Source organism: Lipotes vexillifer, unplaced genomic scaffold (assembly GCF_000442215.2).
Source record: "Lipotes vexillifer unplaced genomic scaffold, Lipotes_vexillifer_v1.1 scaffold655, whole genome shotgun sequence".
NCBI classification, from domain to species: Eukaryota; Metazoa; Chordata; class Mammalia; order Artiodactyla; family Lipotidae; genus Lipotes; species Lipotes vexillifer.
In genome coordinates this window covers 905,435-931,285 of record NW_006788208.1, presented here as the reverse complement: position 1 = coordinate 931,285, position 25,851 = coordinate 905,435, and the positions used below count along the sequence as shown (strand labels likewise).

The window sequence follows — 25,851 nt, the reverse complement described above, 5'->3', positions numbered from 1 at the left end:
CACCCTGGTAAGACCTGTGAACGAGGTACTGAGTCTGTACAGGGTGACCTGGCTTGGTTGGAGGAGCAAAGAAATCATCCCCCTAGAAAGTGACATTTGAGCTGACATCTGAAGGATAATGGGAATTAACTAAATAAAGGTGGGGAAGGAGTAGACAGCATTCAGAGAAAGGAAAGGTGGTCGATGGGGAGAAGAGAGTGAGGTGGAGGATAGACTGACTACATCTTATTTATCCAGTCATCTGTTGATGGACATTGGGTTGTTTCCATTTTTTAGCTATTCCGAGTAGTGCTGCTATGAACATTTTGTGGACATATGTCTTCATTTCTCTTAGATATATTCCTAGGAGTGAAATTGCTGGATCATATGGTAACTCTACGTATAATGTTTAAGGACCTGTTTTTCAAAGTTACTGGACCATTTTGCATTTCCACCAGCCGTGTATGAGGGTTCCAATTTCTCCACATCCTGTTTGATCCTTATTGTTAATCTGTTTGATTTGAGTCACCCTGGTCAATGTGAGGTGGTGTCTTATTGTGGTTTTGGTCTGCATTTCCATGATGGCTATTGATGCTAAACATCTTTTTATGTGCTTCTTGACTATTTCTACACCGTCTTTGGAGAAATGACTATTCAGATATTTTTCCCATCATTAAATTGAGTTACTTGTCTTTTTTATTATCCTAAAGCATCATTTAAAAATAATTTTTAACAAGACAGATGGTCAGTGATCATGACTGAAGCATATAGTAGTTGTAAAATAAATATTTATTGAATAAAGGCATATGAAACACTTAAAATATTTTTTAGTGTTTTTGTAGTGTCTAGTGGATTGTTGATCTTTCTTTCTCTTCCCTCTTTTCTTAGGAGCCCATTTGTGCAGCGCTCACGTTGTTGTAGAATGCTGTAAACAATTGTCACAGCTGTTTTTCAAGAAATAGAAAGAGTTGCAACCTCTTCCTCATAACAGAACTTTTATAGTTGCATTCAATGCCTAACGTTGCAGAAGCAGAAAGGACAAATGATTCTGGAAATGGTGAGTGCAAATCTGAGAGACGGTCTCCTGAAGAGAATCTACAAGGTGCCGTACAACCTTTCTGCACTCGTGCCTCGGGAGAACCCTTGGGTCCCAAAGGAGATGGTCATTATCCATGGAGCTGTCCAGTGACCCACACTCGGGAGAAAATTTATGCCATCTGTTCAGACTATGCCTTTCTCAACCAGGCGACCTCAATCTGCAAAACTCCAAATCCAACCCGCTCTTCTTGCCTCCCCAATAGTACCTCTTTATCTGCTGGAAATAATTCCTCAAGATACATTGGCATCCCGACCAGTACATCGGAAATCATCTACAATGAAGAAAATAGCTTGGAAAACTTATCCAACAGCCTGGGCAAGCTACCTCTTGCGTGGGAAATTGACAAATCTGAATTTGATGGAGTGACCACGAATTTGAAACACAAATCAGGTAAGGAAGGAGCCATGATGTTCTCACGTGAAAATAAGGAGAAGACAAGCAATATATCTTGTTTAAACTCGCCTTCAAACAGATTTTCTTTTTATGATACCAGACAAGGCACATTGCTCTCATGTTGTTTGTCGATATAGTTAAAAACATAACCTTGGGCCTAGGACATTTAGTTCACTAATGTGTTGCCACTGGAAACTTCAAACATAACCTTTGCATTTTGAGAGCTTTGAACAAATCTAAGAGTGCTGTAAAGCACAAGTATTGTAGTTAAGTACTCAGTAGTTTAGTAATGGTTAATGATGCGGCTAGAATAACATACTACTTCATGGCTTTGCAGTGACATGAATCATATTTCTCAATTAAATAGCTAATTTTGGGGCTTCCCTGGTGGCGCAGTGGTTAAGAATCCGCCTGCCAATGCAAGGGACATGGGTTTGAGCCCTGGTCCGGGAAGATCCCACATGCTGCGGTGCAACTAAGCCCGTGCGCCACAGCTACTGAGCCTGCGCTCTAGAGCCCATGAGCCACAACTACTGAGCCCACGTGCCACAACTACTGAAGCCCGCGTGCCTAGAGCTTGTGCTCCACAACAAGAGAAGCCACAGCAATGAGAAGCCCGTGCACCGCAACCTAGAGTAGCCCCTGCTCTCGGCAACTAGAGAAAGCCCCTGCGCAGCAATGAAGACCCAACGCAGCCAAAATAAATAAATAAATAAAATTGAAAAAATATCTAGTTTTCTTTTTTTTTTTTTGTGGTACGCGGGCCTCTCACCGCCGTGGCCTCTCCCACTGCAGAGCACAGGCTCCGGACGCGCAAGCTCAGCAGCCATGGCTCACGGGCCCAGCCTCTCCGGCGGCATTTGGGATCCTCTCGGACCGGGGCACGACCCCGCGGCTCCTGCATCGGCAGGCAGACTCTCAACCACTGCGCCACCAGGGAAGCCCATAGTTTTCTTTTTTACTACATAACATTTTGGCTTTTCTGTTGTTAAAAAATTTTGAACACTCAGCAGGGTCTCCAGGTACCACTGAGTAGGTTGTGCACTACCCAGTTTAAGAGGGTGCAGTGTACAACCTTCACAATTACAGTGTGGTGGTTCTGGAGCAGATACTAATGCTCTTCACTTTTTTCTTTTGAACTCACAGTAAGACAGGAATTTTGTGAGGTAGGTACTGTTGTCTTCATTTTATGGGTGAAGAAATGGAGGCATAGAGGGGATACATTGCTTGGGCACAGCTGCACAGCTAGAAAGAGGCAGAAGTCAGGTTTGTACTTTACTTCTAGGCTTCTCTGATCGTTTTGTAAAACCTCTGTCTACTCATTCATTTGCAAAATCAACTTGTTTTACAGAATATTATGTAAATTTGTAATTCTCGCGGTGTCCGGGGATTTCACTTTGTGTCTCTATTTGTGGGTGATCAGTCTATAATTCTTTTTTCATAATGTCTGTGCAGGTCTCCTAAGACATGTTTGGAAGTGTTCTCTCTTCCTGGTTTTTGAGGGGTTTTCAGAGGGGTATTAAAAATCTCCAATTATGATTATGGAGTTGTCTTGATTCCCATCAATTCTGCCAAAGTTTAGTTTGTCTGTTTCATCTACGTTATCAAGGTGTTGACGTAAAGTTGTTTCTAACAGTCTGTTTTCTCCCTCTAACACCTGTAGGGTCTTTAGTGATAACTCCTTTTTCATACCTGATGCTGGTAGTTTATGTTCTTTTTTTCCTAGCTGGGCAGTTTATCAGTTTTGTTTGTCTTTTGCAAACAATCAGCTTTAGCTTGCTAATTTTCTGAATTGTCTGTTTTCTATTTCATTGATTTATGATCTTTATTATTTCATTCCTCCTACTTACTTTGGGTTTATTTGTTCTTCATTTTCTAACCTCTTGATTCAAGACTTTTCTACCGAAGTATTTAATGCTCTAAATTGCTCACTCAGTACTGTTTTAGCTGCAGTCCACAAATTTTAATACACTTTATTTTTATTGTCATTTAATTTGAAGTGTTTTCTAATTTCCTTTGTTATTTCTTCTTTGATACATGATTGTTTAGAAGTATGCTATGTTATCTCCAGGTATTTAGGGTTTTTCTAAGTACTGATTTCTAATTTAGTTCCAGAGGACATATGACCTCAGTCTTTTTTTATTTTTTAATTGAAGTATAGTTAATTTACAATGTGGTGTTAGTTTCAGGTGTACAGCACAGTGATTCAGATATATATATATATATATATATATATAAAATCTGAATATATATATATATATATATATATATTCTTTTTCAGATTCTTTTCCCTTATAGGTTATTACAAAGTATTGGGTATAGCTCCCTGTGCTAAGCTCACAGTCTTCTTAAATGTACTGAGACTTGTTTCCCGAGGCAGCATATGGTCTCTGTTGCTGGATGTTCCCCGTACACCTGAAAAGAAGGTGCATTCTGGAGTTGTGGGGTGTAGTGTTCTGAAGATATTTACTGGATCAAAGTGTTTGAAAATGTTGCTCATATTTTCTATGTTGCTACTTAATTTTTGTCTTGTTCTAACAATCGCTGAAAATGGGGTGTTAAAAGTCTCCAACTATGATTGTGGAGCTGTCTTTTCTCCATCTAATTGTGTTGATTTTTGTTTCATGTAATCTGAAGCCTTGTTATAAGGTGCACACACATTTATGATTTTTATTTCTTCTTGAATTAATCCTTTTCTCATTATGAAACATCCCACATTATTCCTGGCAATATTTCTTCTTCTGAAAGCTACTTTGTTTGATATTAATATAGCTATTCCAGCTTTCTTTTGACTAATGTTTGCATGGTCTTTTTCTGTCTGTTTATTTTCTTTTTTAAAAATTTATTTATTTAATTTATTTATTATTTTCGGCTGTGTTGGGTCTTCGTTGCTGCGCGTGGGCTTTCTCTAGTTGCGGTGAGCGGGGGCTACTCTTCGTTGCGGTGCGCGGGCTTCTCATTGCGGTGGCTTCTCTTGTGGAGCACGGGCTCTAGGCACGTGGGCTTAAGTAGCTGTGGCTTGTGGGCTCAGTAGTTGTGACTCGCGGGTTCTAGAGTGCAGGCTCCGTAGTTGTGGCTCACGGGCCTAGCTGCTCCGTGGCATGTGGGATCTTCCCGGACCAGGGCTTGAACCCGTGTCCCCTGCATTGGCAGGAGGATTCTTAACCCCTGCGCCACCAGGGAAGCGCTGTCCGTTTATTTTCAACCCGTGTCTTTTTATATTTAAAGTTTGTCTCTGAAAGATAGCTGTCAAGTATATTCAGTGAATCGTTTATTTCAGATATTGTTTACTTTAGTTCTAGAATTTACATTTAAAAAATAGTTTCTTGGGTTTGCTATCTTTTCATTCATTGCTAGAGCACCTTGTCCATCTCATAGAGCATAGTTATAATATGCACTTTAAAATCTTAACCTGCTGGTCATGTCAGAGTTGGTCTTATCTTTTTTCTTGAGAATGTGTCACATATTTCAGTTTTCTCACGTGTTCAGTACTTTTGGATTGTATTCAGGATGGTGGAAATGTTATGGTGATTTTGGATTCTGATATAGTCCCCCAAAGAGTGTTTTATTTGTTTGTTTGTTTTTAAAATTTTAGCAGCAATTAATTTGGTTGGACTAAAGCTGCAAATTCTGTCCTCTGAGGACATCTCAAATCTCAGTTCAATTCTTTTAGCCTTAGCTGTACTGTTTGGGCTCTGCTCTGTGCATGCACAGTTCAAGGGTCAGCCTAAGATTTGGGTCAAATTTGGCTTCTTCCCTTCTCTGGCCCTCTTATTTCTGGGATCCCCCCAACCTCACGTTCTAATGACGGTAATTGCCTGGAACTCTGTCCTGTGGTTATTTAAGTCAAAAAGATGGTGAGTATTCTATTTTTATTTGCTATCCTGGTACCTTTCTCTAAAAGCCAGTCTGGTGGATATGTGTGTGTGTGTGTGTGTGTGTGTGTGTGTGTGTGTGTGTGTGTGTGTGTATTTTTGGTTTGGGAGCTAAATGGGTATGTTGTGAGCAGGGTGAGGGATGGAAGAAGGAATATGGCAATAACAAGGGGCAGTGGACAGTGGTTACTGGAGTTGACGTGATGGGGAGATAGAAATGTTCAGGCATTGCTCTTTTATGCTCCGCTCTCAAATGTGGCTTCCACTTTGACAGAGCTTCCTTCCTCAGATTGACTGGAATTTTGCCTGTGGGACCAGCTCTCTCTTCGGCAGTGTGGGGATGTCATGAAGGATGTTCATATAGACCATATATACTTTTTTTTTATCCCAGGGTTCATGGGAGTAAGCTAGGAGAGAACAGAGGGCAGGCTCAGGTGAGTCTTTGAGGACTGTAGGTGGGTACAGATGACCCTATGAGCTGCTGAGGTCACAGGTTACCATGCTTCATTAGCCACTAAAAATCTAAGTGGCTGGAAAACTCCTTAGGGAATTAAGTCATTATTGGACAGTGAAGACATCTCAAGAAATGGTGGAAAGTAGATTTTCCATCTTCTCACTCACTAAGATTTATTTTATTAGTGAAAGAAATTTGTCAGAATGAGATTTTGCTCATGTTTGCCAGGGGTTGTTCAGCTCTGGGATAAAATTTGCGTTTCTGTGAAGACTTATGAAGAATAACTAAAGGGCAGGGGGAAAATGTCTTTGTTTCTTGATTTTTCTAGTGTTCAATATTACGCCATTTTACAAAAATTAGAGAAATTCCCTGTGTAACAACAGTTTCTGAGGTCCAGCTGGGTTTTTTTTTTAACGTATTTTTAAAAGTTGGAGTATAGTTGATTTACTATGTCATGCTAGTTTCAGGCATACAGCACAGTGATTCAGTTATGCATATGTGTGTATATATATATATATACTTTTTTTCAGATTCTTTTCCCTTAATAGGTTATTACAAAATAATAAATATAGTTCCATGTGCTATACAGTAAGTCCTTGTTGGTTCCAGCTGGTTTTGGGCGCTAAATTGTTTCATTGTAGAATGAATAAAATGGATCCTTTTCCATGTTTGTTTTCTAGCCATATATCTATATAATCTATGTTTTATAATTTATGACTAACTCATAAAAATGAAATATTAGCTTTTAATTTTTGTAACAGATTAATTTTGTTTACAATATGATATGTGTGAGAGATTTTAAAGTGCATGTAGCTATCTGAAATGTTTTTTTTTTTTTTAACATCTTTATTGGGGTATAATTGCTTTACAATGGTGTGTTAGTTTCTGCTTTATAACAGAGTGAGTCAGTTATACATATATATATGTTCCCATATCTCTTCCCTCTTTGTCTCCCTCCCTCCCACCCTCCCTATCCCCCCCCTCCAGACAGCCACAAAGAACCGAGCCGGTTTCCCTGTGCCATGCGGCTGCTTCCCACTGGCTATCTACCTTACGTTTGTTAGTATATATATGTCCATGTCTCTCTCTCGCCCTAACACACCTCACCCTTCCCCCTCCCCATATCCTCAAGTCTGTTCTCCAGTAGGTCTCTGTCTTTATTCCTGTTTTACCCCTAGGTTCTTCATAACATTTTTTTTTCTTAAATTCCATATATATGTGTTAGCATACGGTATTTGTCCTTCTCTTTCTGACTTACTTCACTCCGTATGACAGACTCTAGATCTATCCACCTCATTACAAATAGCTCAATTTCGTTTCTTTTTATGGCTGAGTAATATTCCATTGTATATATGTGCCACATCTTCTTTATCCATTCATCCGACGGCGGGCACTTAGGTTGTTTCCATCTCCGGGCTATTGTAAATAGAGCTGCAATGAACATTTTGGTACATGACTCTTTCTGAATTCTGGTTTCCTCAGGGTATATACCTAGTAGTGGGATTGCTGGGTCATATGGTAGTTCTATTTGTAGTTTTTTAAGGAACCTCCATACTGTTCTCCATAGTGGCTGAACCAATTCACATTCCCACCAGCAGTGCAAGAGTGTTCCCTTTTCTCCACACCCTCTCCAGCATTTATTGTTTCTAGATTTTTTGATGATGGCCATTCTGACTGGTGTGAGATGATATCTCATTGTAGTTTTGATTTGCATTTCTCTAATGATTAATGATGTTGAGCATTCTTTCATGTGTTTGTTGGCAGTCTGTATATCTTCTTTGGAGAAATGTCTATTTAGGTCTTCTGCCCATTTTTGGATTGGGTTGTTTATTTTTTTGTTATTGAGCTGCATGAGCTGCCTGTAAATTTTAGAGATTAATCCTTTGTCAGTTGATTCATTTGCAAATATTTTCTCCCATTCTGAGGGCTGTCTTTTGGTCTTGTTTATGGTTTCCTTTGCTGTGCAAAAGCTTTGAAGTTTCATTAGGTCCCATTTGTTTATTTTTGTTTTTATCTCCATTACTCTAGGAGATGGGTCAAGAAGGATCTTGCTGTGATTTATGTCATAGAGTGTTCTGCCTATGTTTTCCTCTAAGAGTTTGATAGTTTCTGGCCTTACATTTAGGTCTTTAATCCATTTTGAGCTTATTTTTGTGTATGGTGTTAGGGAGTGATCTAATCTCATACTTTTACATGTACCTATCCAATTTTCCCAGCACCACTTATTGAAGAGGCTGTCCTTTCTCCACTGTATATTCCTGCCACCTTTATCAAAGATAAGGTGACCATATGTGCATGGGTTTATCTCTGGGCTTTCTATCCTATTCCATTGATCTATCTTTCTGTTTTTGTGCCAGTACCATACTGTCTTGATTACTGTAGCTTTGTAGTATAGTCTGAAGTCAGGCAGCCTGATTCCTCCAGCTCCATTTTTTGTTCTCAAGATTGCTTTGGCTATTCGGGGTCTTTTGTGTTTCCATACAAATTGTGAAATTTTTTGTTCTAGTTCTGTGAAAAATGCCAGTGGTAGTTTGATAGGGATTGCATTGAATCTATAGATTGCTTTGGGAAGTAGAGTCATTTTCACAATGTTGATTCTTCCAATCCAAGAACATGGTATATCTCTCCATCTGTTTGTATCATCTTTAATTTCTTTCATCAGTGTCTTATAATTTTCTGCATACAGGTCTTTTGTCTCCTTAGGTAGGTTTATTCCTAGATATTTTATTCTTTTTGTTGCAATGGTAAATGGGAGTGTTTTCTTGATTTCACTTTCAGATTTTTCATCATTAGTATATAGGAATGCCAGAGATTTCTGTGCATTAATTTTGTATCCTGCTACTTTACCAAATTCATTGATTAGCTCTAGTAGTTTTCTGGTAGCATCTTTAGGATTCTCTATGTATAGTATCATGTCATCTGCAAACAGTGACAGCTTTACTTCTTCTTTTCCGATTTGGATTCCTTTTATTTCCTTTTCTTCTCTGATTGCTGTGGCTAAAACTTCCAAAACTATGTTGAATAAGAGTGGTGAGAGTGGGCAACCTTGTCTTGTTCCTGACCTTAGTGGAAATGCTTTCAGTTTTTCGCCATTGAGGATGATGTTGGCTGTGGGCTTGTCATATACGGCCTTTATTATATTGAGGAAAGTTCCCTCTACACCTACTTTCTGCAGGGTTTTTATCATAAATGGGTGTTGAATTTTGTCAAAAGCTTTCTCTGCATCTATTGAGATGATCATATGGTTTTTCTCCTTCAATTTGTTAATATGGTTAATCACATTGATAGATTTGCGTATATTGAAGAATCCTTGCATTCCTGGAATAAACCCCACTTGATCATGGTGTATGATCCTTTTAATGTGCTGTTGGATTCTGTTTGCTAGTATTTTGTTGAGGATTTTTGCATCTATGTTCATCAGTGATATTGGCCTGTAGTTTTCTTTCTTTGTGACATCCTTGTCTGGTTTTGGTATCAAGGTGATGGTGGCCTCGTAGAATGAGTTTGGGAGTGTTCCTCCCTCTGCTATATTTTGGAAGAGTTTGAGAAGAATAGGTGTTAGCTCTTCTCTAAATGTTTGATAGAATTCGCCTGTGAAGCCATCTGGTCCTGGGCTTTTGTTTGTTGGAAGATTTTTAATCACAGTTTCAATTTCAGTGTTTGTGATTGGTCTGTTCATATTTTCTATTTCTTCCTGATTCAGTCTTGGCAGTTTGTGCATTTCTAAGAATTTGTCCATTTCTTCCAGATTGTCCATTTTATTGGCATAGAGTTGCTTGTAGTAATCCCTCATGATTTTTTGTATTTCTGCAGTGTCAGTTGTTACTTCTCCTTTTTCATTTCTGATTCTATTGATTTGAGTCTTCTCCCTTATTTTCTTGATGAGTCTGGCTAATGGTTTATCAATTTTGTTAATCTTCTCAAAGAACCAGCTTTTAGTTTTATTGATCTTTGCTATTGTTTCCTTCATTTCTTTTTCATTTATTTCTGATCTGATTTTTATGATTTCTTTCCTTCTGCTAACTCTGGGGTTTTTTTGTTCTTCTTTCTCTAATTGCTTGAGGTGCAAGGTTAGGTTGTTTATTCGAGATGTTTCCTGCTTCTTAAGGTGGGCTTGTATTGCTATAAACTTCCCTCTTAGAACTGCTTTTGCTGCATCCCATAGGTTTTGGGTCGTTGTATCTCCATTGTCATTTGTTTCTAGGTATTTTTTAATTTCCTCTTTGATTTCTTCAGTGATCACTTCGTTACTAAGTAGTGTATTGTTTAGCCTCCATGTGTTTGTATTTTTTACTGCTCTTTTCCTATAATTGATATCTAATCTCATGGCGTTGTGGTCGGAAAAGATACTTGATATAATTTCAATTTTCTTAAATTTACCAAGGCTTGATTTGTGACCCAAGATATGATCTATCCTGGAGAATGTTCCATGAGCACTTGAGAAAAATGTGTATTCTGTTGTTTTTGGATGGAGTGTCCTATAAATATCAATTAAGTCCATCCTGTTTAATGTATCATTTAAAGCTTGTGTTTCCTTATTTATTTTCATTTTGGATGATCTGTCCATTGGTGAAAGTGGGGTGTTGAAGTCCCCTACTATGAATGTGTTACTGTCGATTTCCCCTTTTATGGCTGCTAGTTTTTGCCTTATGTATTGAGGTGCTCCTATGTTGGGTGCATAAATATTTACAATTGTTATATCTTCTTCTTGGATCGATCCCTTAATCATTATGTAGTGTCCTTCTTTGTCTCTTCTGATAGTCCTTATTTTAAAGTCTATTTTGTCTGATATGAGAATTGCTACTCCAGCTTTCTTTTGGTTTCCATTTGCATGGAATATCTTTTTCCATCCCCTTACTTTCAGTCTGTATGTGTCTCTAGGTCTGAAGTGGGTCTCTTGTAGACAGCATATATATGGGTCTTGTTTTTGTATCCATTCAGCCAATCTGTGTCTTTTGGTGGGAGCATTTAGTCCATTTACATTTAAGGTAATTATCGATATGTATGTTCCTATTCCCATTTTCTAAATTGTTTTGGGTTCGTTATTATAGGACTTTTCCTTCTCTTGTGTTTTTGTCTAGAGAAGTTCCTTTAGCATTTGTTGTAAAGCTGGTTTGGTGGTGCTGAACTCTCTCAGCTTTTGCTTGTCTGTAAAGGTTTTAATTTCTCCATCAAATCTGAATGAGATCCTTGCTGGGTAGAGTAATCTTGGTTGCAGGTTTTTCTCCTTCATCACTTTCAGTATGTCCTGCCACTCCCTTCTGGCTTGTAGAGTTTCTGCTGAGAGATCAGCTGTTAACCTTATGGGGATTCCCTTGTGTGTTATTTGTTGTTTTTCCCTTGCTGCTTTTAATATGCTTTCTTTGTATTTAGTTTTTGACAGTTTGATTAATATGTGTCTTGGCGTATTTCTCCTTGAATTTATCCTGTATGGGACTCTCTGTGCTTCCTGGACTTGATTAACGATTTCCTTTCCCATATTAGGGAAGTTTTCAACTATAATCTCTTCAAATATTTTCTCAGTCCCTTTCTTTTTCTCTTCTTCTTCTGGAACCCCTATAATTCGAATGTTGGTGCGTTTAATGTTGTCCCAGAGGTCTCTGAGACTGTCCTCAGTTCTTTTCATTCTTTTTTCTTTATTCTGCTCTGCAGTAGTTATTTCCACTATTTTATCTTCCAGGTCACTTATCCGTTCTTCTGCCTCATTTATTCTGCTATTGATCCCATCTAGAGTATTTTTCATTTCATTTATTGTGTTGTTCATCATTGTCTGTTTCATCTTTATTTCTTCTAGGTCCTTGTTAACTGCTTCTTGCATTTTGTCCATTCTATTTCCAAGATTTTGGATCATCTTTACTATCATTATTCTGAACTCTTTTTCAGGTAGACTGCCTATTTCCTCTTCATTTGTTAGGTCTGGTGGGTTTTTATCCTGCTCCTTCATCTGCTGTGTGTTTTTCTGTCTTCTCATTTTGCTTATCTTACTGTGATTGGGTTCACCTTTTTGCAGGCTGCAAGTTCGTAGCTCCCGTTGTTTTTGATGTCTGTCTCCAGTGGCTAAGGTTGGTTCAGTGCGTTGTGTAGGCTTCCTGGTGGAGGGGACTAGTGGCTGTGTTGTGGTGTATGAGGCTAGATCTTGTCTCTCTAGTGGGCAGGTCCACGTCTGGTGGTGTGTTTTGGGGTGTCTGTGGACTTATTATGATTTTAGGCCCTCCCACTGGTGCAGGTACCGTCCTTATCCCTTTGTCTCTGTTCATTCCTCTTTCTCTTGCCCTACCCAGGTACGTGGGGAGTTTCTTGCCTTTTGGGAGGTCTGAGGTCTCCTGCCAGCGTTCAGTAGGTGTTCTGTAGGAGTTGCTCCACGTGTAGATGTATTTCTGGTGTATCTGTGGGGAGGAAGGTGATCTCTGCGTCTTACTCCTCCGCCATCTTGGAAAGAGTCCTATCTGAAATGTTAATGGTGTTTTAGTGAAATGAGGCTTGGATGTTATTTAATAATATTTTAATTTATATAATTTTTTGACTGGGTGATCAATTAGATGGAAATTAAAAAGTATAAAAATTAAAGAGTGTAAAGTCTCACTTTCATTTTTGCCTCCCCTTTTGTGTGGCTCCCAATTTCCCCTCCCCCTGTGTCTTTTGGAGAATGTGTGTGATGTGTGTGTGTGTGTGTGCACGTGCCCACACATGTATACATACTTGCACACAGAAAGGAGACTTTGTTTTCCATTCTGGCTCCTGGTGCTAAAGTTGCATTTTAATAATATACTTATGTGCATCATTCTTTTTTTTTTTTTTTTTTTTTTTTGCGGTACGCGGGCCTCTCACTGTTGTGGCCTCTCCCGTTGCGGAGCACAGGCTCCGGACGCGCAGGCTCAGCGGCCATGGCTCACGGGACCAGCCGCAGGTGGGATCTTCCCGGACCGGGGCACGAACCCGTGTGCCCTGCATCGGCAGGCGGACTGTCAACCACTGCACCACCAGGGAAGCCCATGTACATCATTCTTAATCCATGTTGTGGTCTCTGTAGGCCTGGAATTATTTTTAAATATCACATCATCGGATTACTGGATCTACTGCTTTTACTTTCTCAACAGAGTTACATTAAGGTGGCTTTATTGTTTTATAGAAAGGTTTCATTTTCTGGAAAGTGGTCTAGTTAAATATTTTACTGTTGGTCATTTTATTTTCTAGATGTGGCAAAACATTTTGTGATTGATTATTTTACTAGCTAAGTAACTAGCTCAGGGATTGGAATATAAGAACCTGATAGGAAATAACATTCATGGTTGTTTAAATGTGTTTTTATTCTCTCTGTCTCTCTTTAAGGCAGGGGCATATTCTTGAAGATACATGTATTTCTTCAATATGTTTGCAAATAGCATTTTCAGACCTAGTTACTTTTATATTTTGTTACATAATTAATTGTATTGCCTTGGCATCTTACTTCATTTGACTTCATTTTATACTCTTGTATTCTAGGCAATGGAAAGAAGCAAATTTCCAAGAAAAAAACTTCAGACAAGAAAGGAAGAAGACATCAAAGGGAGTGGCCTCAGTATTCTCCTCTTGAAGATATTAAGCAGCGGAAAGTATTAGACCTCAGACGATGGTAATCTCTAAAAATTGACCTTTTTTTTTTACCTGACCACAGTACCATTGTCATACCTAATGAAGTTAACAATATTTCCTTAGCATCTCATTTCCAGGCTAAATTCAGATTTCCCAGATTTTTCCGAAAATGTCTTCACACTTGGTTGTTCAGAGTGGGACCCACCATGAACCACATATTGTGTTTGCTTGTTGTGACCCATAAATCTCTTCTGAACTAGAACATTCCCCATCTGATTCTTCCCCAATTTGTGTGATTCCTTTCCTGCTGGTGGTCTAAATTACTCATATAGCCTCAGTCCTTATAAACCAGAAGTTAGATATAAAGACTTGATTAGATTCTGGTTGAACATTTTGGGCAAGAATACTGCCTAGGTGGCCCTGTGACCTTCATCCTGATATCCCATCAGAAGGTACATGGTGTTTGGTCATCTGATATTAGAGATCCTAAGAGTGATTACTGGATTAAGGAGGTGGCAACAGCCTCAGCCCACATTGTCAAGTTCCCTTTTTTCTTCTGGAACCAACAAGTAATCAGTGGGGTGACGGTGGCATTGGGTTAGCATCTAGGTAACCATCAACTTTTCACCTCGTGGTTTCAGCCAGACGCATTGATGACCCCTGCCTGAATCCTATTATAAAATGGTGCAATTTCAAAATTCTATCATTTCTTCTGCCTTTACTAACTGGCATTCTTTTAATAAGATCTTTCACTTACCAACTGGGGCCATTTGGTGACCTTAACATACAGTTCCTATTCTAAAGAAAAAGATGTTTAATTTGTGATAGCTTTTAAATATTACTGATCTATAATTTGAGGTTTTAAAAATCGTTTTGTGTGAGGCTTTAGAAATATTAGATTTTTTCACTTATTTAATAAATATTGGACCATTTACTGTGGGCTGAGAATACAGAGATGTACAAAACAGGTGTTTGTTCTCCAATCTAGTTGAGAACAGTGGAAAATGTAAAATATCTCAGGAAATTTGTCAGATGATCGGTGGGAATAAACAACCAATATGAGAGGTGGTAATGATTACTGAAAGGCTTCACTGAGGAGCTGGGTCTTAAGAGAGGAAATCTGAGGGGATGGAGGGTCTAAAGGTCTTTGAACGGATGGTGGGAAAGTGTCTGGCAGGTTGGTAATAAAAAGTAGATCAGCCTGTCTGGAGCGAGGCTCAGAGAAGCTAAGAAACTTACTCAGCGTCACATAGCAAATACACAGATGTGGTATTGAAACTGAAGAGAGTTGGACTCCAAAGTCCATGTTCTTTCTTTTTTTTTTTAATTAATTAATTAATTTTTGGCTGCGTTGGGTCTTCATTGCTGCACGCAGGCTTTCTCTAGTTGTGGTGAGCAGGGGCTACTCTTTGTTGCAGTGCGTGGGCTTCTCATTGCGGTGGCTTCTCTTGTTGCAGAGCACAAGCTCTAGGCACGCGGGCTTCAGTAGTTGTGGCACATGGGCTCAGTAGTTGTGGCTCATGGGCTCTAGAGCACAGGCTCAGTAGTTGTGGGCACAGGCTTAGTTGCTCTGCGGCATGTGGGATCTTCCCGGAGCAGGGCTTGAACCCGTGTCCCCCGCATTGGCAGGCGGATTCTTAACCACTGCGCCACCAGGGAAGTCCCCATGTTCTTTCTTTATAACACACGTCACGATCTAGTTCTTGGATATCAGGTTAAGGATTTAGATTTTTTTTTCTGGAGTAGGGATAAGCCATTGATGATTTCTTAACAAAAGGATATTTTACAAAGATAAATTGTTAGTATCAATAGTTAGTATGTAGAGTGTATTGGAGAAGAGACACAAATCAAAAACATTAATTTCAGTTTTTTTGGAGCGAGGCTTTGCGCATTTTGCTCTGAATCCCTTAGACTTAAGATTTGTTATAACCACATATATGAGTAATTATATTTAATAGTATAATATGTGAGGACATAAAGACTTGGATGAGGAAGGACAGATAGGAGAAATAATCGAGGGGGAAAAATTACCAGGATTGCAAGCTTATTTCCCAGAGTATATTACAAGATTAGAGATGGAATGGAAAGACCCACAGAAGATAGTAGAATGTTGGTAAAAGTTTTAAGCTGGTCATGAACAAGACCAGTAAACAGGTTTGGATTGATGAAAAAATGTGAAAAATCTTAAAAGTGCCTAGGGTTGATCCCAAGGATTTGTGAAGAAGTGTTTAAGATGGAAGAGGGAGATTGAAATATGACAGAGTAAGGTCTTTTTACTCCACTCCTTCCCTCAAACCCATGAAAACAATAACAGCAAAATGAAAAATGTGGAAACCTCTATCTTCCCTGAAGCAAAGAAATAGCATCATCCCCAAACCATAGACTCTAATACACTTTTCAAATCCTGTGCATTCTGGACTAACAGAAAGGAGATGCCAAGAACTCACAGATTACTGCTGGCCTCAAACAATGCAGGTTTCTTTAAAGTTCATGGATGACCCCAAACTGTTTGGTGACTCTTTGGTTAGATCTAAGGGTATGAGCCGTTGAGTCAGTGGGGAAGAATCTGAGTTCTTTGTGGAGATCCAGATTAGCACTACAGAAATGCAGAGAAGGTTGCAGAAGGAAACATTGTGCTGATTGCCACCAAGGTTCCAGCTTATCCCCTAGATACCAGCTGAGGACACTGCCTTTAGTGAATTACAGGGAAGGTGGTGATTGCAGGAGGGCAACACAGGCCACACACTTCCTGATTTCAAAACATATTACAAAGCTACAGTAACTAAGACAGTGTGGTACTGGCATAAAGACAGGCATATAGACCAGTGGAACAGAATAAAGCTCAGAAATAGACATTCATGTAAACAGGCAAATAATCTTCTGCAAGGGTGCTCAGACCACAGGATGAGGAAGGGACAGTCTCTTCAGAAAATGGTGCTGGGAAAAGTGGATACCCACATGTGAAAGAATGAAGGATACCTTAAAAGACCTCTTAAAAGGTCTTTTAAGACCTTTTCTTCACATCATACACAAAAAATAACTCAAAATTGATTAAAGACATAAATGTAGGACCTAAAACTATAAAACTCCTAGAAGAAAACATAGGGGAAAAGCTTCATGACATTGGATTTGGCATTGATTTCTGGGGTATGATGCCAAAAGCATAGGTAACAAAAGAAAAACCAATGGGACGACATCAAACTTAAACAATTCTGTGCGTCAAAGGAAATAATCAACAAAGTGAAAAGGCAACCTACAAGGTGGGAGAAAACATTTGCATATCACATATCTGATAAAGGGTTAATATCCAGACTGTATAAAGAACTACAACTGAAGTTGCAAATAATCATATGTGTAGCTCAACTAGGAGTTTACATTGAAATTTTAATAGTTGGTGTCTAAATTTATATATCTTTAATTTTTTTTCCATTGGCTTGGGTAACATCCACTTTAACTAATAGTTAGTCATACTTAGCCATCATTCTTAAAATACATGATTTATTGTCATTATGCATTTATAATGTGTTGAATAAATATGAAAATAAATGAATAAAGATTTTACACTGGTGGTTTAAATGATCAAAGTTTTCATTATGTAACACACTCAGTTGCCATGAGTGTTCTATTTCTGTATGTATATTTTGTATTCATTCAAGTGAAAACAGTCTTTTATTTTCTCAGGTACTGCATAAGCCGACCACAGTATAAGACTTCTTGTGGTATCTCCTCATTAATTTCTTGTTGGAATTTCTTATACAGCACAATGGGAGCTGGAAAGTAAGTATGTTAATTTAGTGGTATCCCTCAACTTCAAATTCAAAAGTTATTAGGTGTTGCTTTTTCTATAATGGAAGATTTTTAAGAACAGATTTTTCATAAATTGGGGAAAAACTGCCGTATTTTGTTTTAAGCCTTTTAGCTAAAAATATGTGCATGCATTATTTTTGATAAAATAAAAATGAAAAATACTACTAAAATTGTTTGCAAATCAGACAGACACAGTAACATTGAGACAGGTTATATTTGCATATGATTGGAACTGTGAAATGAAAGACAATATTTCTTTCGTAGTCTTCCAGCTATCACCCAAGAAGAAGCTTTACATATTTTGGGTTTTCAACCCCCGTTTGAGGATATTAGGTTCGGCCCTTTCACTGGAAATACGACACTTATGAGGTACGAAGCCCTCGCTTAGAAGCAATACCTTATTTCTAGTTCTGCAAAATAATAATGCTGTAGATGTGCATTGATAGTAAACCATGCATCCAGCTGTTTGGGCCCAACCTCTGGTAGATATGCCAGACTTGGGCTCTGCCTGAATTTCTCTGGAATTGGAATAGTGCCTTCTTTGTTATGGAACTGTTGCTATGAGTGAGTCTTCTTGTTATTTTCAGATGGTTTAGACAAATTAATGACCACTTCCACGTAAAAGGGTGCTCGTATGTTCTATATAAGCCTCATGGGAAGAATAAAACAGCTGGAGAAACTGGTAAGTAAACATGTGGAAGATTTACACACACACACACACACACACACACACACACACACGCTTTAGGATCCATCTTGAAGATTGGTTTTGATTCATGGCACATGATGTAAATCCTAAATACAGTCTACAGTGTATCACTCTTTATCCAAGGGGAAATCATAATAGATAACAGTAATATGTAGGGCACTTTTCGATATACAGTTTAATATTTTAATTCTTTTCATCTTTGCATGAAGAACTTTTAAAGCTTCAAGGCATGTCATAAACACTACTTTAACACACTGTATTGTTTGGGTCCATGGTGTTCGTGTGTGTGTGTGTGTGTGTGTGTGTGTGTGTGTGTGTGTGTGTGCGCACGCGCGCACGCGCGCGCGTGCACACATGTGCTTACTTGCCTGCTACTGAAACCCTTTCAGGAAGCGGCATGGAATTTGCAGTTCCTCTTCCTAAAAGGGAATGCAAGGATTTTAGAATATTTGATGTCAGACCTGCATAATAACATATAACAACAGGACAATGAACTATGAAAGGGACAAAGTTCTATTTTAGAAGGGTCTTGATTATAACAGAGAGTTTTGGAGTTGATCCTTAGAATTGTTTTAGTTATGCACTAGTTAAATAATTTGCATTATTTGACAATTTCCATTTTAAAAATTTCACAGTCGTCTTTTATTTTTGTTTTTGTTTTTGTTTTTTTTGCGGTACGCGGGCCTCTCACTGTTGTGGCCTCTCCCGTTGTGGAGCACAGGCTCCAGACGCGCAGGCTCAGTGGCCATGGCTCACGGGCCCAGCCACTCCGCGGCATGTGGGATCTTCCCCGACCGGGGCATGAACCCGCGTCCCCTGCATCGGCAGGCGGACTCTCAACCACTGCGTCACCAGGGAAGCCCCTTCACAGTCATCTTTTGACTTTACAATCAGAAACCTACAATACAGTGTTAAGGAAAATTTTAAAGAAAATTTTATTCTGATACTTGAAAATTTTATTCTGACACTTGTTAAAAGGGTAAGGAAGACTTTACTGAAGACTGTTGTAACGCAGAACTGGGATATGGGAGAGAGATCTGGCTCAACCCTGAATACAACAAAGACAGCTGGGAATTTGTAGCCAACTCCCAAAGTGAGCGGCCAAGGGTGAAGGGTGAGGACCTTGATCAGGTATTCAGGGTGGGGGGGATTCTCTCTAAGCTGATTTCAGCAGGAATTTTGCTAAAACTGGATTCAGCAAGGATGGACACAGAAGCCCAAGGTCCAAGCCTAGCTGAGGAGAGGGCTCAGAGATGCCTAACTGAAGTTTGGTCAAGCAGGAGTCTGTCAGCAGAGAGGGTATATGGTTTATCAAAATCAAGGAGTGAACAAAGAATAGGGTATATTTCTGTTGACCTTTAGCAGGTCTATCAAGTTGGTTGTGAGTCAGGCAAACTTGGAGTTCATATGTTGGTTTCTGCACATACTGGTTTTGTGACCTTGAACAAGGCACGTAAACACTCACTTACTGAGCCACCCCATGGGGTCACTGTGAAGATAAAAGGAGACATATTTGTAATACACTTGATACCTTGCTTGACACAGAGTAAGGACTCAATAAATGTTAGCTTTTATTCTTCCTAACTGAACTCTGTGCATTTGCAGTGGGGCCTGTCTTCGTGGGAAGGACGGCTTTACATGGTGTGTAATTTTTTTTGTTTGTTTCCAGTGAGGCTGTCAACACAATCTCTCTCAGTAATTGATCAGGCAATTAGAAACTAAGAAAGAATATACTTTCCAACATAGCTCCGTGTTTTTCCTTCGAGTAATAGGATAAATAAGCTCTTCTCTCCCCCCACCCCCTCTTTTTTGGGAGGGGAAAGGAATGGTTGCTGTAATTTCTTTAAATAAATTTCAATACTATATTTTCCCAGTTTGATTCCTGTGTTCATCGTCCCCATTACAACCCTTCACTCCTCACTGTCTCTTTGTCTATGTGTGTTTCCTGAAGGATATTTGATCTGCTTCCCCCTTGGAATATCCTTGTCTTCTGCTTCAAGAATCAGTGGTCCCTTGCAAGCCCTGCCTTATCTCTGATGCTTGGATTTCTCTTAATTCCTTTAGTTCTGATTGTTTGCATCTGTTGTTTAGCATTTGGAGTGTGCAGCTTTATATTACATTGCATCTTTTTCACGTGTCTGCCCGTCTCCTTGACCGTAGGGAGTGCCCTCAATAGCCCTTTGATGCCCCCTGGCCTTGCACATGTGACCCTGGGACTTCTGATTGTGTTCAGAGTTGGGAGAGTACTACCCGTGTCAAGCAGAAGCCTTTTCTGTTCCCTCTCATTGTAGAAGAAAGAGCTGCAGAGATAGGCTTTTCTCATTTGTCTCTGGGATATTCAGTAGTGAAAACCATTGCTAGTTGTTAGTGTGCATTTAAGAAAATACTTTGTATCTTTTGTTGTTGTTGTTGTTTAGATTTTTTTTTAAGGAATATCAGGCCTGTTTCCCACAACAGGCTTTACGTTTTCCTGGGGACTACGCTTCTTTCGTAACTCCCTATTTGCTGATCGACATGCTTATTTCCAGTGGGCCTTCAGGAAATGTAAACTGAGCTCACTCCTGGAATAAAGACAAAATTAATAGGTTTGACTATGAATATGAGTTGAAGTATTTTTTTTAGAGATGTAATTACTCATAATAAAAATTTGTGCCAGAAGTTGCCAATGTTAGCTTCAAACTATTGGTTCACTTATTATTCACTTCCTATTATTGTATTATTATTATTTTATTATTATTTGAGTAACTTCAAACTGTTGGTTCACTTAGCTACCAAGTTTGTCTAGATTCGTTTGTTTTTAATACCTAGCTTGAAAATTACACTAATATTCATGTATTTCATTTTTATTCTTCTGGTAGATATTGTAACTTCTTATATTTGCTTAGCCAAGAATATCTACCTCTGCCCTATCCTGACATAACTCATGTATACCCACACCCTGGCCATTGCTACCAGTTAACTACAGTGTCTTAATGCATCTTGGATGGACTGTGCATTCATATTCTGTTTTCCTCGTCCTCTGGTTTTCTCCAGTTCATATTAGACACAAGCCTGGATAAATTTTTTTGACGTGTGTTGCGAATATATCCCTTTTTACTTTGGGAGCTCTCTAGTGCTTGCTTAAAGCGTAAACTCCTTAGCATCGTTCCAGGCAAGAACAGATTGGTCTTTCCCTGCTGTCCTCCACGTACCAGTTGGATTTAAAAGATGTCAAGGGAGGAGGACCCTTGCAGGATGATACTATGTTGCTGGGTTACAGAATCTGGTCCTTGTCTTTGAGGGTATAAAAATACATCCTAATAAGTTCTTTTAGAGTTCTCTGGAGTTCTTCTATAGATGATAAGGCTTTACAAAACTGACTTGTACTAAACAAGCTCAAAAAATGTTAGTATGTTAATATATTAACTGAGAGTGAGAAATACACTATCAAAAGCACCAGCATTCTCTCGGCTGCTCAGGACATATACTGTTCTTCACAGTACAGCAGGCTGGCTAATTCTAGTTTGTTCTGCATTCTCTACACCATGCACATCATGGCTCTGTGTTTGGTAGTGGTTGCTTTGTCTCTTAAGTTTCAGATTTTTCGATATACTCTGGTCTAGACTCAACGTCGTTCTGAATTTAGTTTCCATCTGTAACACATTTATATGTCTTCTCCTAAATAGAATCACTTTCTTGGATGACTAGCTTAATGTATTAAATATTGTCTTTACTGTCTTTTATTTCAGAGGGTGATCTTTTTCTGACCTTATCCTGAAATTCTGGGGGTGCCCTACTGTAGGCCTCTCCACACTGTCGTGCCCTACATTCTGAACTGGGCTACACGCTGTTCCCTGATTCCATCCCTCCTCTGCAGTGGTTTTGTTTTCTCCTCATGCTCTTTCCTCTGTCTGGATTGTTGAAATGCTGCCACTTGATTATGTTCTGTCTTGGGTGCCACCCCCTTCTTGGTTCCTCAAACCTGATGTGCGCTTTCTCCTTTGAATTACACCCTTTTTTTGTGGCATTGTCCTTTTCCACCCTATATCAAAGTTACTTGTTTTACGAGGGCAGCTTGAGGTACTGTGTATTCCTTATCTCTTGTTTCCCTGTGGTTGCTGTTGTAGTTAGTAGATGCTCATAATTTACTTCCTGAGTTGAGTTAAACGAAATTTTCCTCTTAATCTTAGACCAGTGACTCTCAAAATGTGGCCCCTGGATGAATATCATCATCACCTGATAACTTGTTAGACACGCAAATTCTTGGTCCCCACCCCAGACCTACTGCGTCAGTTACCGAGGGGGTAGGTACCAGCAATCTGTTATTTAACAAGCCCTTTGTGCTCTAGTTTGAGAACTACTGCTGTAGTCTTTCTAAAGAGATTCTATTCAGCTTCTTTATAAAGAGTGTGGTCTTCCATTGATAGAAAATTCAGATAGGAATTTCCTTCCATTGATAGGAAATTCAGATAGGAATTTCCTTCCATTGATAGGAAGTTCAGATAGGAATTTCCTTCCATTGATAGGAAATTCAGTGTGCAAATTTCAATCTGTGCTCAGTTGAGTTTGCCTCGGGCTGATGGGGGGCAAGGGGTGGGCACCTAGATTCCCTATTCCTCCTCTTTGGCCACAGCAACTCTGCTTTGATCCCTGTTATGGACTGGGCTGGCATGTAAATTTCCCTTGCAGAAGGGATTCCATCTCAAAATATGTTTGAAAATTATTGATCTAAATTAGAGGTCTGCAAACAACAGCCCATGAGCCGGCAGCCCATTTTGTGAATAAAGTTTTATTGGCACAAAGACGTATCCATTTGCTTACACATGGCCTTTGGCTGCTTTTGTCTGTGGCTGCTTTCAGCTACAGTGGCAGAGTTGAGTAGTGTGCATACTGCCCATGATCCACAAACCTCCAACATTTACTAACTGGCCCTTTAGGAAAAAGTTCGCTGATTCCTAACCTAAATCTATCAGAATGTTGTCATGTAACCCTGAAGTAAGAAGAAGAAACATTCTTGAGGAGCATGATAATTATGCCAAAGAAGAAACACCACCTCTGTCCTCTAGAAAACTAGGACTTGGTCATAGAGTATTTGTAGCAGATGAAATACTGTGAATATTAATGAGAGCAAATGTTCATAACTATCTCATTTGCCCCTGAATATATTCTAGTATATTTATGTGACTACTATTCATAATCACAGTAATCAGCTGTTTTGTGTTACATTTGACTTAAGGAGGAAAGTGTGAAATACTTAAAGATTTCCATTAGGAAGCTACAATAAAGTTCTTTCATGAAAAAGTTTTAGTTATTTCAGATAACTTTTTACTTGGCATTTTCACAATTTTAAAAAGATTTCAAGAGTTCTTTCTAAAACACTTATGTGTATAAACATCTTTAGTATTTACTGAATTTATGAGGAGTCTAAATCTGTCTATTTACATTTGCTTACTATCCTGAAACATCTCTACAATCAAGTTCAGCTATAGAAATGAAATATTGACCATCTTCTGAATTTTAGGTCTTATCATTCTTCATTTAGAGCTGCCCTTGGATGTCAGTTTTTAACTCGTCTGGGGAAATCAACCCAAAACAGCAGAAAGACCTATTTATCCTTATGAAATAGAGATTTTAGTAGAACAGATTGCCTTGTGTGCGTCATTTCTTATGGTAATACTTTTGAAATTACTTCATAAGTAATATATGCAGCCATGGGAAATATACAAGGAGAAGCAGTTATTAAGAGGATGCTGTGGTACTACCAGCCCGTCTCTTAAGATGTTCTTATCACTTGGCTTGTGAAAGTCTTTCCTCTGGTTTGTGTGACTTGTAGAAGGGATTGAAGTGTGTGTTAGTGGGGAAAAGTTTTCATTTTTGGAACTTGTTTGGAGTTTATATTTATCCATATACCGCAGTGGTCCTCAGATTGGGATGTCCGCATTATGGCAGCTGCAAGGTGATCATTGTGGTATGGGAAGAATGTATTAGAATGTTTATATTTTAATCTAATTAAAAATTTCTACTTTTTGTGTATCTTTTATAAAGACATATTAGTACAGTAGTATATGTACAAAGCTTATAAACAAACATGCTTATAATGGGCATGCTTACTCAGAAATTTCAAGTGACAGATGTGTACAACCAGAGGAGTTGAGACCATTGCTGTATACACTAGGTATTAGGTTTTACATGGTAATTAAATTTTGTAGACAAGCATGTATGCTATTTGAAGGTTTGGGTAAGCAAGGACTTTCAGTTTTTTAGTTTGCTATTCAGTTTGCCTGAATTTCAGTCTAAAGGGCAAAACTGAAATCCATTAATTATTTTTTAACCTTTAGATAGCTTTTCATTGTTTTTCCCCAGCAACGTCCATGTGTTCCAAGTAATATCTTTTCTGTCTTTGAGTCCTTAACAAGTTGTTTGTATAAAGCATAGATAGTGCTTTATGGTCCCTCAGTTGGTTTGTTTTTGTTTTTTGTAGCTTCCGGGGCCTTGTCGAAATTAACTCATGGATTGAAAGATGAATCGTTAGCTTATATCTACCATTGTCAAAATCATTATTTTTGTCCAATTGGCTTTGAAGCAACCCCTGTTAAAGCTAATAAAGCATTCAGGTAAGCATTTCTGTATTTTATGTGGATACTCCACCAGGAAAATATATTGTAGAAAGCATTTAAGAAATATTTGGTTGATTAGACATTGGAAGACTTGGTGATTTGCTTTCCTTACAACAACTGAGACTAGTCTTTTAAACATAGTAGCTTAATCTTCTGCAGAATTGTTTGGTTAATTGTGCTTTTACATTATCCACTTAGATACTATTGTTAGAGTCATGAAAAGAGAAAGCCATTTGAAAAATCACTTTTATGTTTATTATAAAATGGCCGCAAAGGACTTTACATATTATGTCTCCGTGATCTCATCCAGGATCCCACAGGGATAATGTACTGTGGAATCTAGTGTCAAGAAGACTGTCGCAACTGAGTACATGAAAAAGCATTTCCTTTCTTATGGTGAATAACGTGAAATTTATCAGGGTTCCCCTTTTGTCCTGGCTACCAGGAAGCCTGCAGCCAATTTTTATTTCTAATATCAAGAACCATATTACCCTAATGGTTATATTTGTTCCTTTGTTGATCCAAAGTTTCTATTTTATTAACTATGTATGTCTACTTCCAGGTAAACTTGTATTGTTTTAGAAGAGACAGCCTGTAAATAAGAGAGGGTGACTGAATGTTAATACTTTTTTTCCTCCTTAGCAAGTTTTCTTATTGATGGGTTGAGATGGGTAGTTGAAAGCAGAGGAAGAAGTGTCCTATTTGAGAATGTTGAAAACAGAAGCCATGAGTACTCTGAGTAGAACCGTTGATTGATAGGCACAGTTATCCTCACCCAGCTGAGTTCTGGTTTGTTCTATCTGGGTGGGTGGCATTGGTGAATGAGAAGGAGAACAGGCAGCATTGCTTTCTCAGCGAGGGCTGAAGGTCAGGCTGGGAGAACGTGGCTTGGTCATCTGGGGTAGGATGGGCTCTTTGAGGCTGGAGGCCATGCGGCCTTTGGGTGGGGAAGCTGGACGTTGTATTTTTGTGAATGAGAAGCAAGAGAAAAACCACGGTGTCTCTCCAGATGCTTAAGTGTCCTATTCATCTCTCTGGCTGTGGGGTTTATTGTGGTTTTTTTCTATAGTTTGATCCTGCAGCTTCACCTTACTCCAGACACCTGTCAAATGTAAAACGAAGAAGTAGGTACTCCTACTTGTCCCCCTTTAGAGGAGAGCTCTTCACCTCTGCCTGAACCTAAGAACCACCTGAGATGCTTTTACAGCTGCGTAAATACTTCCCTGTGCTCCACCCTACACCTACTTGAATTAGAGTTTCCAGGGGTGGGGTTAGGATGTCAGTATGTTTAAAAGTTCTACAGGTGTATTGCTGCTTCAGGGTTTTTCTTTTTTTTTTTTTTTGGGATCTTCCCAGCCGCTCCACTG

At 38.9% G+C, this 25,851-nt stretch overlaps 1 protein-coding gene across 3 annotated transcripts in view; it reads left to right on the top strand.

The window, feature by feature from the left end:
* The window catches only part of BIVM (basic, immunoglobulin-like variable motif containing), a 32,362-nt gene that overhangs the window by 2,092 nt on the left and 4,419 nt on the right, over positions 1-25,851 (top strand). Inside the window, exons 2-7 of one of the 3 annotated variants that reach the window (XM_007461515.1) lie at positions 868-1,468; positions 13,283-13,412; positions 17,054-17,149; positions 17,444-17,548; positions 17,767-17,861; positions 24,349-24,481. In XM_007461515.1, the coding sequence (XP_007461577.1) occupies positions 991-1,468; positions 13,283-13,412; positions 17,054-17,149; positions 17,444-17,548; positions 17,767-17,861; positions 24,349-24,481 (1,037 nt within the window). In that variant the 5' untranslated portion in view covers positions 868-990. Of the gene's footprint in view, positions 1-867; positions 1,469-13,282; positions 13,413-17,053; positions 17,150-17,443; positions 17,549-17,766; positions 17,862-24,348; positions 24,482-25,851 lie in introns of those variants that run through there. The other 2 variants (XM_007461514.1, XM_007461516.1) reach the window with 2 other exon arrangements.